Raw genomic sequence first — 15,890 nt, forward strand, 5'->3', positions numbered from 1 at the left:
CTGTGATTTCCCTGTTGACTCTCTAGTTTCTGGTGATGCCCCCTCACCCACTCATTTATGTATGCAGTTTAATTTGTGCCTGCTTTGGAACATCGTGAGAAATACTGCTCTAAAGCAATAAAGAACAGAAGTGGTGTGAGTGGACATTCTTGACACTTTCTGTTTTAGGAAGAAAGCTTTCAGTGCTTTACCAATAAGAAAGATACGAGAGCAAACAGTCAGAGGCAACAGAAGCTGAGAACCATGTACAGAATTGAGTTTACTAAAGCAGGGAGACTATGGGGGAGTCCACAGGGAGTTTTCCGAGAGGGAGGACCCTAGGACAATGACAGAGGGAAGCGATCACCCTGATGAAGGCTATGGGGGTGGGAACGCTGTATACAAGGAAAGTTATCACTAATAGCATTATAAATCGAGACTTCTGTTTAAATGATGCTGCAAAGTTGCTAACCAGAAAATCCGTAGCAAAATAGTCCTTAGTACAATGTTAGTCAGATATTCTATACCATTAGAATAAAGTTCGAATAAAACTTTCAGAAGAAATACACATTTGCTGAATCAACCTTTTCTATTTTTCTCATAGGAATTGCTAACGGTGGTACTCCATCGGTTTTAGTTTATTCATATTTCTCGTTACACGTTTCACGTATTACTTGCGTGCTTTCTGTCCGCGGTTACGGAAAACTCTAAGATTTTCAATGTACGACTGGATTGGGTTCCAAGCATTTTATTTAAATTGCTCATCGATATTCACGGCACCACCCTCGCCGTGGTTTTCAGTTTTCAAGCAACCAGATTGCAGCGATCATTTCTCAGCTCGAATCTCTGAGAGTCAGGGATAAAAAAACCTTGAGGCATTTGAGGACGCGTGCAGGACCACCTCAAAATAGAGTGGTGGCCGAGGCTTCTGGGAAGCGTAGTTCGGGTGGGACGCGGTGCCTTGTGCGCATGAGCACGCGCATCCGCTACAGTGTAGCCATTTTCAGTCTCACGCCTCAGGGGGTCCGCGGACTCGGTGCCCGCGGGTTCTATTGTGGGCGGAGGGCGGGGCCTGGGAGCGCCGCGGGCGAGGAGCGGCGGCCGGATCCCTGCGGGTAGGTCAAAGGCCTCGCTGCGGGCGGCGGCTCGCGGCTGCTGCGCTGAGTCTGGGAACTTGCAAAGCCGCTACCCGGGGCTGAAAGCGCCTCCAGCCCTCGAGAATTGAGAAGAGGGCTGGCCAGGGGCCTGAGCCCGGAGGCCGATTGTTACTACTTGGGCTCCGTCTCTCCAGAAAGTTGGGTCCTCGACCGGCCAGAGTTGGTCTGGGTCAAGGGAGGGACAAAGCTGCAGGGAACGGCTATGTGTGACTCGGACCCTAGAACTGTCAGGTACTGTACGTGTGCTGGCGGGGCGGACTTGCTGCTGCAGACGTGGCATTTAAAAAGCTGGAGGGACCTGAGTTCAGCAGCGCTAGACAATTATATGGGCCGATTAATATTAGCTGGAAGTCCTATTCATCTTTGAAATGATAATAAGCTTTAGGGTCGTTTTTGTACTGAATTGTTGAATACGTTATAAAGCATAAAGGCTAGAAAAGCAAAGTGCTTTTATTACTACAGAATATGTTGTTCTTTACTTAATGGCCCATTTAACCATTCGAATCATAATCCTTTGAATTGGTATTAACCACCTTCATTTTAATGAGAGCACTAAAGATGTGGAGGAGGGATTTAAATGTTCTCTTTATTCTGAAGTTCATTTAATTTCCCACACCCAAGCCATCATATGGGGTTGTCACGGTCACGGTCACGGTCATGGTTCTCCAGTTGTTCATCGATTTGCTCGAGCAGCCCAGTAACGTCTCCATCGTGAGACTTGTTACTGTGTTTGGCATATCAGATAGCATAGCGGTAGGGCGTTTGCCTTGCACGCAGCCAACATGGGGTTGTATTTAGTACATTAAAATCCATAATGAACTTGTATTTAGTACGTTAATTGTCCCTAAGCACTGCCTGAGCAAAACTGTGGGTTGGCCAGACCTAATCTTACTATGTGGTCTTCTATTTCCAAAATTTCTAGAGGCTTCCTCAAAATTTTCTGGTCAAAGGTTAATTAGGGTCCTTTCTAAATTCTTCAGCCCATTTTCCTAACAAGGAGATGTTAAACATGTAAACTGACACCTTATATTGAGCTCAGTATATTTTAAATTTTACTGGAGAAACTGGGAATGCTATCTAGATTATAAAATAGTTTCTAGAGAGAGAAAAAATTTAAGATGAAACCTGCAATTTCATCCATGATCTGTATTATGGAAGTAATATCACAATACTTCTGATTGACTTGTGTATGTGGGCTTACCAAGCATTTTTGTAAGCAGGAGGTCTGCATGAAGTTTTTTGTTACATATGAGAAGGACCTCCACCATAAGGCATCTGCTGAAGAGTCTGCTGGAGGATTATGGTGGCAGATTGTTATTTAGAAGCTAGATTTGTGTCACTGGTAGCAGATGAGACAGCTTTGTCAAAATGTGCTAAGTTTTGCCCTGGATACAGCCCATGATTGGAAGAAATGGTCAGTTGTTGGGTACTAGATTTGTGATGTTGAGTGAATCAGCGTGGTACATGAAAGGTTATTCAGAATTATCTAATGCTTTATTATGTTAAAGATAATAGCCTTGTTCGGGCCAGACAGTGCAGGTGCATGGAGCTTTGCATGAATCTGACCCAGGTTAGATCCCGGCAGGAGCACTGGCTAGGGGGAGCCTTGAGCACTACAGGGTGCTCCCCCTACATGCCCAACCTTCTTGCCTGCCTGGCCCCCAAATTAAAAGAAGATAATAGCATTGAAACTGAGCTAGTAGCTTAGATTGTTAATTGCAGGACCTAACATAGAACTAAAGTCTCCAGGTCTACTATGTTGTATTTGTTTCAAAAAATGATAAGTGATTCAAAAAATGATAACTGTAATTTAAGAAGAAATATTTTTAAAAATTTATGTTTGTTTGGGAGCAACACTTGGCTGTGCTCAGGGCATACACCTAGCTTTGAGTTCAGGGATCATTCCTAGGAGCCTGGGGGACCATATGGGGTGCCATGGATTGAACCTGGTTGGTCGTTTGCAAGGCAAGCATCTTACCCACTGTACTGTTTCTCTAGCCCCACAGATTTTTTTTTTGAGGGGGGTCACATCTAGTGGTGCTCAGGGCTTACTCTTGGCTCTCTGCTTAGGGATCACTTCTGGCTCAGGGAACCACACATGGTACTAGGGATGGAAGCCAGTTCAGCCACAGGTCAATTTGCTGTACTATTGCTCTTGCCCCAGAAACATCTTATCTTTGAGAGCTCTGAAGTCTTTTAAATCCTTATGATAATAATAGAAAAACTTGTTATACTTTTCCATATCAATAGATATCTTTTCAACATCATTTGAAAGGCTTCTATATTCATATATATACAGATATAAGTGTATATCTGTAGATATATATATATACTTGTGCATATATAATATATATATATATATACTTGCTTAACAAACCTGCTTTTTTAAAAATTTTTATTAGTGAGACACCATGAGGTACAGCTGTAGACTTACAAATTTTTGTGCTTGGGTTCCAATTATACAATGATCAAATACCCATCCCTCCTCCAGTGCCCATTTCCACCACCACAGATCCCAGTGTCCCTCCCACCCCCCATCCCCCCATCCCACCCTGCTTCTGTTCCAGAGATTTTGTTCTCTCTCTCCTATTGGGTGTTGTGGTTTGCAAAAGAGGCAATGGGTGGCAATCATGTTTGGTCTATAGTCTACTTTCAGCATGCTTCTTCCATCCTGGGAGGATCCTCTCAACACCTTTTATCTGGTGCTCCCTTCTCTATCTGAGCTCCCTTTTCCCCTAGCATGTGTGGCTGGCCTCCAAACCAGGGAGTAAAATTTCTGGTACTAATCTTGGCCATTCTTGGGTGTTAGTCTCCTATTTTGTTACTTTATGTTCCCCAGATGAATGCAATCTTTCTATGTCTATCCCTCTCTTTCTGACTCATTTCGCTTAACATGATACTTTCCATGTAGTACCACTTGTATATAAATTTCATGACTTCGTCTTTTCTAACAGCTACATAGTACTCCATTGTGTAAATGTACCAAAGTTTCTTTAACCAGTCATCTGTTCTCGGGCACTCCAAGCCTGCTTTTTGGATATTTACATTTTCATTTTTATACAGATAGATGGCACATAATTAAAAAACATACCCAATAGGAGATAAATCTTTTGAGTTACTAAAAAATGATCCATGTGTGAGACAGAGAGATAGTAGCATGATTAGGGCGCATGCCTTACATGCATCTGACCTTAGTTTGATTTCTGGCACCACATGCTCTGGGAGCATGGCCAGGTATAGGCCTAGGGGTTCTACCCAGTGTCCCATGTATCTCTAGGTTGATTAGCATCATATCCTTGGGCTCCTGCACTCATCTGCATCGTGGTTGGCAGAGAATTGCCTTTGGCTCTCCAAATTCCTTGAGCACTATTGGGAGTTATGTGCCCCCATGCTAAAAATATTCTTAATATTCTTAATAAGCTCATTAAGATTATATTAGAATCATAATGGACATTTGGGTATTCTTTTGTCATTTTTTCCCTATTTCTCTTCATGGGTCATATCCCTAGAGGTTTATCTTTTACTAAAATGTTATATGGAAATTTCTCATAGGTAGTTCCTGGAGCTGTAGGATAAATTCTCTGATGACATCTGTCTTCCAACATTCCCTATTCTGGTTCCAGAGATTCAATATTTTCCCAAGTGCAGCAAAAAATGAACAAATTCCCGGTGAGTCATTTACTTAGCCCTTTCTTTCTTTCACTGTGTGTGTGTTTCTAGTAAATTTTATGAAGGAGGGCCCATATTGTAAATGAGTTAAAAATAAATTTAGTGCTTAATCTGTAACAACATCTTAGTAATTTCTTACACAAGTGCTTGATGGGTCCATCATGAGATACAACAATCTTCAATAGCTTTATTCTAAGGAAACATTTTTTGTTCATCCTTTTAGCAAATCACTTATAACAAATAATATAAATTATTGAGGGCCTACTATGGGGGCCAGCTTAAGGGGTGGTTGGGAAAATTGAAAATAATGGTGTTGGGATGGTATGGTGGTGGGATTGGTGTTGGGATATTGAATGTCTGTAACTAAATCGATGACTTTAAAAAGTTACACAATAAAAATAAGTCACCTTTAGAGAACATATCTTAAAATTATAGCAGTTCACAAAGTGTGGTCTTCGGTTTCCTGAGACCCAAGACCTTTTCAAGGGATCTGAGGTAAAAGCATTAATACAGTGGTTGGCACAATAGTACAGTGGGTAGGACACTTTGCCTTGCATGCAGCTGATTCAGGTTCAATTGTTGGTACAAAATATGGTTGTTCAAGCCCACCAGGAGTTATTCCTGAGCACAGAGTCAGTAGTAAGCCCTGAGCACTGCCAAGTGTGGCCCCAAAACCAAAATCCAGAAAGCAAAACATTAATACTAAAATGAAGATTGTACTGTAGGTGCAATAAAGACAGTGGTGAATAGGCTGCTGCCAATCTGGTGTGAATAAAAAGGCACCTAGAACATTGTATTCCCTTTGTAAGTTATTTATAATAAGGAATTACAGAGGCCAGGGATATAAATCAAAGGGTTGGAGCATTCATGCATAACAGGGTGCCTTGCAAGCAGCTAACCCAGGTTCTGTCCCCAGCATCCCATAGTGTCTCCTGAGTACTGCCAAATTGATTCCTGAGGACAGAGCCAGGAATAAGCCCTGAGCACCTTCAGGTGTGGCCTGAAAACCTGTCACTGTCCTCCCGTTGTTCATTGATTTGCTCGAGCGGGCCCAGTAACATTGTGAGACTTGTTACTGTGTTTGGCATATCAAATATGCCAGGGGTAGTTTGCCAGGCTTTGCTGTGCGGGCGAGATACTCTCAGTAGCTTGTTGGGCTCTCTGAGAGGGGTGGAGGAATCGAACTCGGGTCGGCCATGTTGGCCGCAAATGCCCTACTGCTGTGCTATTGCTCCAGCCCGAAAACCTAAATAAATAAATATTGATCCTTGGATACATGTTTTTTATAGTATTCAGGGTGACAGAATGGGAAGTTTATGCTTTTGTTATAAACTTAAATATGACAGTTCTCAAGGAAAATTACTTATTATTGCCAATGTTAAAACTTGAGCTTTCATGTCATCACCTGGCCTTCTGCTTCCCTTGTTTTTTGTTGAGAGATCTTCTTTAATTTTCTTGAGAATTGTACTGCTATAAAGATCAAATATCTCTGGCTTTAGAAAATTTGACTATAAATGTTGGGTATAGACTTATTTTGAGTTTATTTTGTTTTGCGTTGCACCTGGTATTGGGACATTTCTTAGCCAAGTGCTCAGGGGTTACTCTTAATGGTGATTGTCTTTTGTTTTGGGGCCATACTCAGAGAGTTCAGGTCTTATTTCTGGCTCTGCACTCAGGGACTATTCCTGGTAGGTTCAGGGAACCATAGAGGGTGCCAGGAATTGAATCTGGGTCAGCCAGGTGCAAAGCAAATGTCCTTCCTGATCTGCTATCACTCCTCCCCCGTTCCCCCCACAGGAGGTGTTTGGGAACATCATGAGGCATAAGGGATAAAACATGGTGTACCCCACACACAAAGTATATAACCCTTAGAGCTATTTTTCTGGCTTCAGTGTATGGAACTCTTGAGTTTCTCTGATTGGAGTTTATTGTACTACCTGTTTGTATAGCTTAACATTTGCGACATTTCATTTTGGGATAAGTTGGGACATTTCAGTTTGGTAAATTCGGGTGGTTTTGCCATTGCTTTTGAACAGTTATATTTGTCCTTTTTCCTGTCCTGTCTCTTCTGGTTTGGAAATGACTGTTTTGCTTCTATTGGTATACATAATGGGGTATGCATAGTGGTCTCTCTTAGTCTCCCTAGATCTGTTATGCTCTATTCATCTTTCTAATTTTTTTCCTTCTCCTGCATCATTTCAATGATCTTATATTCAATCTTTCTGATTCTTTCTTTTGCCTGCTCAAATCTTCCCCTGATTCTTTGTAGTGAAATTTTGATTTCACTTGCTCTACCTTTGAGTACAGTACTCTATAATATCTTTATGGTTACTTTAAAAAATTACAGGTGACACCAGGTAGTATTTGGTGGGGAGCCCGGCAAGCTACCGAGAGTATTCGATATGCCAGACACAGTAACAACAAAGTCTCCAATGGAGACGTTACTGGGCCCGCTCGAGCAAATCGAAGATCAACGGGAGGGCCTTTACCTTTACCTTTACACTTGATGTAGTGCTTGGGGACAATGAAGTCTGTCATTCAAATCTGAGACTTCCACCTGCAAAGTGTGTGCCCAAGCCCTGTGAGTCACTTCACTGATGATCCCTTTTGGTTACTTTGTGAAACTTCTATATTTCTAACACTATTATCTGTTTAAACATTCTTCTAGCTGTCTTTACTTCTTTTTTTCCTTTAGATTTTGGGGGAACATAATGAAAATAATTGATTTATTTGTATAATATATTCAATGTTTGGACTATGTACACATTTTCAATGGTATTCTATTATTGTGACTTTGGTTTGAACTGAAATAAACATGCATTACAGGGACCAGTAACCTTCAAGGACATTATTGTGGAATTCACTCCAGAGGAGTGGAAGTTGCTAGATGCTTCTCAGAAGACCTTGTACAAAGAAGTGATGCAGGAGAACTATAGTCTTCTAGTCTCCGTGGGTGAGAAAACCTTTCCCATACATAACTACCAGAAGGTTGCATTTTTATTTCCCAGTTACTTGCATAGGTAATACATTTGTGGGGTTAGGTGATACTTGTTTTGTTTTAGGAATCAAAGTTGGTTAATCAGTTTTGGATAGTTCCAGAAACTATATTTGTGTCTCCACCCTTCCCATTGAAATAATGTAAATTTGCTAAGTTTAAGTGCGACCTTCATTGCCTTGCTCTTAAAATCAAAGCCCTCTTATCCCTAAGAAACTATGAATTCTAAACAATATGTATTATGGGGCTGGAGAGATAGCACAGCGGGTAAGGCGTTTGCCTTGCATGCTGCCGACCCGGGTTTGATTCCCAGCATCCCATATGGTCCCCTGAGCACCGCCAGGAGTAAGTCCTGGGTCCAGAGGCAGGAGTAACCCCTGTGCATCACCAGGTGTGACACAAAAAGAAAAAAAATAATATGTATTATTTTCATAATCTCATCTTCATTATTAGGTTGTCATGTGAATAATCCAAATGCAGTCTTCAAACTGAAGCAAGGAAAAAAGCCATGGATATTAGAAGTAGAATTTCCGCATCAGAACTACCCAGGTAAGTGAGAAATTATAATTCATGTTATTATGACATAATTGGTGACTTTTGAGATTTTTAAAAATATATTTCTGGAAATGATACAAGCATCCTTTATCTGCATATGAAAGCAACACAAATCCACACTTCCATATTCATCCTCTCCATTTCTCAGTATTTTGGGAGAGGGACCCTGGGACTAGAACCTAGGGTTTCATTTATGCAAAGATGAACTCACTCTGTCGTTGATCTATATCCCTGGCCACCTGTCCTGTGGACATTTTATTTTAGATTTACATCTCTTTTCTAAATCCAAACCTAATCCCTGTCTAACCTAATATTGAGACTATTATTTTGTCTTTTTTCTAGAATTCTAGAAAATTTAAGATTATATCTGCAAACTTCAGTAGCAAGTACTACTGAAGTTTGCAGATATAATCTTAAATTTTATAAATATGATATATTATGTTTTTCAAATGCCATTTTCCTTTTGGGGGGCCACATCTGGCAGTTCTTAGGGATTGCTTCTGGCTGGGTGCTCAGGGGTTGCTTATGACTTGATACGCAGGGGACCATGTGATGCTGGGGATCCAACCTGGGCCTGCAGTATACACAGCATGCATATACCCCTACTTTTTGATCTATCTCTCTGGCCTATTCTCCTTTTTACAATGAAAAGTCATAGCTATCTTTAGTGCAAGTGTTAATGTGCTATTCTCTCCATAAACTTTGAAATCACATTATAAATTATTGTGACTATAATCAATTCTATTATTCAGACTTGATACTTCTAAAAGATGCTTGTCATATAAATTACTAACTATCCTTTCTAAAATGTTCTGTACCTTATTGAGAATGTCATAGCACTAAGATTTAAAAAAAAATTAATGAGGCCAGAGAGATAAACAGCTGAATCCATTGGTATTTCAAGTACTGCCAAGAGCATTCCCAAACACAAAGATCCTCCCAGGATGGGAGATGCATGCTGAAAGTAGACTATAGACCAAACATGATTGCCGCCTAATGCCTCTTTTTCAAACCACAGCACCCAAAAGAAGAGAGAGAACAAAAGGGAGTGTCCCGCCACAATGGCAGTGTGGGATGGGGGGATGGGGGTGGGAGGGATACTGGGATTGGTGGGGGTGGAGAATGGGCACTGGTGGAGGGATGGGTACTTGATCATTGTATAACTAAGACCCAGGCACAAAAATTTGTAAGTCTACAACTGTACCTCATGGTGTTTCACTATTAAATTTTTTTTTTTTATAAAAGAGCATTCTCAAACACAGAGCCCAAAGTAGCCCCTCAGCTCTATGGGTAGGGCATCCCTGAGCACAGAGCCGGGAGAAAGCCTATTTCTGAGTGTAGCCCAGAAACAGAAATCAAAAACCAAACAGAACCAAAGTTTCCTGTTTGCCAAAACCTTGACTACAATTTTACTCCTTCTTCGAATACTTTTCAGTTATTGTTCTACTTATGGGCTATTTGGATCAACTGCACTGTAGCACTGCATTGTCCTCCCGTTGTTCATCGTTTTGCTCGAGTGGGCCCAGTAATGTCTCCATTGCGAGACTTGTTGTTACTGTGCTTGGCATATCAAATGCATCACAAGTAGCTTGCCAGGCTTTGCTGTGCGGGTGAGATACTCTCAGGATCAATAGCATATTTAAATATTTATAGAATTATTAAATTTCAACCAATATGGTTCAGATACTATTTTCTTTTCTGAGCCCTTAATAGTGACCTCCAGAGGGGTCTGAAAGCCAAGTTATTAATTAGCTTTTGGGTTGAGAACTCTTAAAATTGACATTTCTAGGATTTTTGTCTATTTGTATTCTGGTCCTGTATTTTCCCATTTTACAGAATAGTTCTACTAATCCAACTCCTTTTATCTTAAGAACAAAAGCTGATTCTTAATGAAAATTCTTAAAGTTACATTTGTATATTGATGCAAATTTATATTGCTAATAGTCCATCATGATAAACTGATATTAACTCACTATTACAAAATGCATTAACTTGCTTTCAATAACTAGTCAGGTCTTTTCTTGCCTGCTATATTTATTTTTCCTTGTGGCCCCTAAGCATATGCTAATCTTTATATTTGCACTACTAAATGTTTTATTATATATATTTTATAACTTTGTATCCAAGTTAGCCCTGCCTAAATTCCAATTAAATAACTTTTCTCATGTTTTCCCTTTAAGTAATATGAAATTATAGTCGTAAATATCTGCCAAAAATCTTTTCTGTCAAGCATTCACAGATGAATAAAGAAATCAGCCTAGCATGATTTCATTAGTCTTAACTTTTAAAGATCCTATAGTGAATTGAAGCATAAATGTGGTAACTAAGATATGAAAACAGAATTAGATTTAGTATTGGGGTATGAGTAAAACTGCTTTGAAGATGAAGTATTTGGTGGTCAGTATTGAAAACCTCTGGTAATATAACTGAAAATTCATCTTGTTATATGAATGGCTTGTACTCTGCTTTTTGTTTTGTTTTGTTGATGGGGCACACCTGGAAGTCCTCAGGGTTTAATCCTGGCTCTAAACTCAGGAATCACTTCTGGTGGTTTTGGGGAACCATATAGGGTGTTGGGGATCAGACCCAGACTGGCGATGTGTAAGGCAAATGCCCTACCCACTATACTATCACTCTGGCCCTCTATCTTCATTTTAATTTTAGACGTTCATCTTCTTGGTCTTCTGTCATGTGAATATTAAGATGGCTAGATGATGAATGAAAAGCCCAAATTATAGGACTATCCTTTTGATTAAGAGGAAATTGATGTTTAAAGACAGTCACTTTAGTGTTGACATTTAGATTGCATGTGGTAAAGAAGAAATTAAATGGAATATTTTAGTCTGGTAACCACTAGAAATCCTAACATAATAAACTAGTTTTGTGTATATAAAAACCTATACTTAAGCACTTTCAATAAATTCCCTCCTGATACTGTGGTTTACCAGTTTTTCTTATCACCTCACTTCATTGTCCTTAATGGATTCGTACCCTGTGTATAAATCCTGTATTCTTAATTCGTCACACTTCAAACATCTTTTGTTATTTGCAGAGTGTGTGTAAGTTTTCATTAAATTCCCCAGGCTTTCTTCCGCGGGGAGGAATCTTCCCTAGCAATACTTTGGGACCCAGGTGACACTCCTGGGAAGTTAACCCAATGTTACAGGCCTGAAGGTTCAGTGCTAGTGTATAGATAATGTGGTGCTGCTGAGGGATAGTAATTGTGGGAACAATAAGAGTCACCCTGATATTGCTCAGGGTTACACCAAGACGTACAGTTGAGGTCATGTGGTCCAGGGCTCAAACTTGGAGCCTGCACTTCGACCCTTTGAGCTATGTTCTACGATCTGTCTTCTCCAGTTTGTTTTTGTTTGAAGGTGACACTCAGTGAATCTCAGGGCTTACTCCTTGCTCTGCACTCAAGGATCATGCCTGGCAGGCTTGGAAGACCGTATGGGTGCCAGGGAATAAACATTGTTGACCACGTGCAAGGCAAATGCTCTGCCTGCTTATACTCTCTTTGGCCCCTCTTCTCCAATTTTTAGAGATAGTCTTTGTAAAGTATTAGAGGTACTTCTTTCCTTTCTGCAATTTTTATTTGAAAATTCTTTCATTTGGGGGAAATTTGCCTGGAACCTAAGAATGAACACTATGGCCCAAATGTGTTAAGATTAACATACTATTAAATTTTGGGTTTCTCTGTAGAAGTCCTATGGAATATTCATGACCAAGGAACAAGACATCAGAAAAATCATCCTGAAAAGTCAAGGCAAGTTTGATAATTTTGTTTAAGATTAGCATCTTTGTAAGAAATTATCTTGAAACTAGGTACTGAAAGGAGGTAAAATGATATGCATGACAACCCTTCAGTAACAGTATTGTGAAAGAGGGGGGAATTGATGGAGGTTGGGAAAGTAGATGGGAGGGAGGGAGGGAAAGAGAGAGAGCGAAGAAGAGAGAGAGAGAAGAAAAGTGTCTGCTATAGAGCTATAGAGGCAGATTGTGAGGGCAGGAGGGAAACTGAGGACATTGGTGGGAAAAGTACAATGGTGAAGGAGATGAGTATTGAAATATTGTATGACTGAAGCTCAATCATAAATACGTTTATAACTGTGTATCTCATGGTGATTCAAGTTTTAAAAAAGAAAGTATCTTGGTGGGGGTACTGGAATTAAGGGAGAAAAGGTTAATCCTAATATAGAATTAAGGAGAGAATTCCAAAGAACTAAGAAAGCCATTTCTCATAATATAAACTTTATTTAAGATCAAGAAATTTAAAATTTTAAGAGCCTCTTGACTCCTCTGAATTATACAACAAGAATTTATTTCATAATGTAGAGTTTTAGAGATTAGTATACAACAAATAAGTGTTTCTTTTTCTAAATGTTAAAATATAAGTCTCTCAGAGAATAGTTGCAGTGGAGAAACCTGGAATCTAATAAATATGGGAAAATAGAAATAGGTTCTCCAATTTATTTGGGAAATCACACTGTGGATTTGAAAAAATAACAGACATTAATGATTTTGGATCTTTATTTCTAGGAATGGAGAATTCACAAAACATCAGAAAACACATAATACAGAGAAAATCTATAAATGTGATGAATGTGGAAAGACCTTCTGCCAGAAGACTGCCCTCATAGTACATCGACACACGCATCCAAAGGAAAAGCCCAGTGAACATGGGAAATCTGTACCCAGGAATGGAGACGTTGCGGCACTTCAGAAAACTAACACTAGAGAGAAAAACTATGCGTGCAAAGAATGTCAGAAAACTTTCTACCACCTGTCATCTCTCAGTAGACATTTAAGAACTCACGCAGGAGAGAAACCCTATGAATGTAATCAGTGTGAAAAGTCCTTCTATCAGAAACCACACCTCATGGAACATCAAAAAACACACACGGGAGAGAAACCATTTGAATGTACTGAGTGTGGGAAGTTTTTCTATGTTAAGGCATACCTCATGGTGCATCAGAAAACACACACAGGAGAGAAACCATATCAGTGTAAAGAATGTGGGAAATTCTTTTCTCAGAAATCACATCTCACAGTACATCAGAGAACACATACAGGAGAAAAACCCTATAAATGCAAGGAATGTGGAAAATTCTTCTCTAGAAATTCACACCTCAAAACCCATCAGAGAACTCATACAGGAGAGAAACCTTATGAATGTAAAGAATGTGGGAAATGCTTCTACCAGAAGTCAGCCCTCACAGTACACCAGCGGACTCACACAGGGGAGAAACCCTTTGAATGTAACAAATGCGGAAAAAACTTTTACTATAAATCAGATCTCACCAAACACCAGAGAAAGCATACAGGGGAGAAGCCCTATGAGTGTAATGAATGTGGTAAATCTTTCTCTGTGAATTCAGTCTTGAAATTACATCAAAGGACTCACACAGGAGAAAAACCCTATGAATGTAAGGAATGTGGGAAATCCTTCTCACAAAAGTCTCATTTTATTATACATGAGAGAAAACACACAGGGGTAAAACCCTATGAATGTCAGGAGTGTAAAAAAACTTTTATTCAGAAATCTAAACTCACTGCACATCAGAAGACACATATAGAGGAAAAAAAATGATGAGCAGTATGCATTGGAAAATTCTCTCTGAATTCATACTTCAGAATATCATAATTTACAAAAGACAAAATATTTATGAATATTATTGATGAATATTATCAATATGGAAAAATTTCAGCCACAATCTCTCCTTATGGAGGGGAAGTAGAGAAAGATTTCATGAATCTATAAGAAATTTTAACCATATGTTGTACAGTAAAACCTACATGGTGGAAGCCCTTAAATTATATAACATGAGGGAAACCTTTCCAATTTCTATGTTTGATAACATAGAAATCAAATACGAGAGAAATCCCACAAAAAGTGATTGTTAGGAGATTTCTTTTTAGTAACTGTATCACTAAACACTCAAAAGCTTGCATTAGAGAGAAATTCTTAAGAACTCAGTATCCTGAAATTTTTTTCATTCAGAAATATTTTTACATCATTTGCTCTCATACTAGAAAAAAATCTTTACAAATGTTTTAAATATAAGGAAGCTTTATAAGAAAAATTCAAGATAATTTGTACTTGAGAAAACAGTTCTCCTAGAAATCATGTTGATTACACTAAGGATTTGTTTTTTCTTTTCTAAGGAAACCTGCAAATGTCTATATATTTAAATCTTTTTAAAAAACACAAATACATTGGAAAATAAGGCAACATGATAAAACACATGTAAAACATCCCTTAGGACCTAATGTGTGTATATATACATATATGTTAGTGTATTGCTACAAAGCACAGACTGTGAATGTTCAATGTGTATGTGGAACCAATCTACAATTGTACTTAGATATGTAACCTTAGTCCAATGCTCTATGAATACCATATGAATATATTTCACATTAAGTCTTAGTACTATTGTTTAAAAATGTATATTCTTTTAAAATTGAAATACTTTCTCCTATCTCCTGACATTTTCAAGTGGACATAAACACTGTTAAAGAAAGAGCCTTTCAGAAAGAAGCTAGAAATGTTTTGTAAAATTTCTGGTTTCTTGTATCCAAACTTTACACTAGGGACATGTTTGTTTATAGCAAAAGCCCAAGTTTATTTTTCAGAGCAGCTGAAAGTAGTGATTCGACATTCTAACTATAATGCTATATAAGTAACTAAATATGTATCTTACTGCTGAAGTTATAGCAGGTTGCAGAGCATTTGTATTTTGATTGGGAGCCCTGAATATTCTTCACCACCTTGTCTTCCTGGACAAAGAAACACTGTGAACTCCAGCTGTTAGATTCAAATTCCAGCTTAGGGCATGTCACTTAACTGACCTGAAATCTTTTCCCCTGGTAAATAAGGAGTGATAATATTTAGTATTGCTCTGAGGTATAAGTAAATAGTTTTAAAATACTTAAGTGTGTGATATAAGAAAACTGTGTTAGATGTTTGTATATTTTCACTCTATATTTTTTGAAATATGCTGCAAAAAGTGGATGAATACCAACATGCATTTCTCACTTTATTGATAGAGTGCCTTGATTTGTTTTGATAACTCATATTGCCACAAATGATTCATATCTATCTGGTCCACTGCACATTTTTTGTAGTCTAAGGAAGGGTTTACATTTGTCAATGATTGGGAAATAATTAAGAAATATTTATTCCATATTAATATGATAGCACTGTAGCACTGTCCTCCTGTTGTTCATCGATTTGCTCGAGTGGGCCCAGTAATGTCTCCATTAATATGATATTCAGTTTTTAATAATCATACATTTTTATTAGAACACCCCTATGAAAAAGAAATTCTGTTTTGCCTATCACTACTTTCATACTACAAGAGCAGCATGAAGTAATTCTGACAGAGGTCATATGATTCACAGAGATATTTACTATCTGGTGCTTTGCAAAATTAAGTTTTCTATTATTTTGAGTTGAAAACATCACAGCTAACATAGAGATATACTTTTATATGCTATATTTTCAGAAATGATGCATACAGTAATTTGTGGAC

General features: G+C 38.7%; 1 protein-coding gene across 1 annotated transcript; it reads left to right on the plus strand.

Annotated features, from left to right (window-relative positions):
- The first annotated feature begins 1,039 nt into the window (after positions 1-1,039).
- On the plus strand, positions 1,040-13,948 carry LOC130022929 (zinc finger protein 25-like). The gene is made up of 6 exons (XM_056113624.1): positions 1,040-1,094; positions 4,689-4,805; positions 7,632-7,758; positions 8,254-8,349; positions 12,061-12,124; positions 12,898-13,948. The coding sequence occupies exons 2-6, from the start codon at positions 4,791-4,793 to the stop codon at positions 13,946-13,948; spliced, it is 1,353 nt and encodes a 450-aa protein (XP_055969599.1). The 5' UTR covers positions 1,040-1,094; positions 4,689-4,790.
- The last annotated feature ends 1,942 nt before the right edge of the window (positions 13,949-15,890 follow it).

Source organism: Sorex fumeus, unplaced genomic scaffold (genome assembly GCF_029834395.1).
Source record: "Sorex fumeus unplaced genomic scaffold, SorFum_2.1 ptg000021l, whole genome shotgun sequence".
Taxonomy (NCBI): Eukaryota; Metazoa; Chordata; class Mammalia; order Eulipotyphla; family Soricidae; genus Sorex; species Sorex fumeus.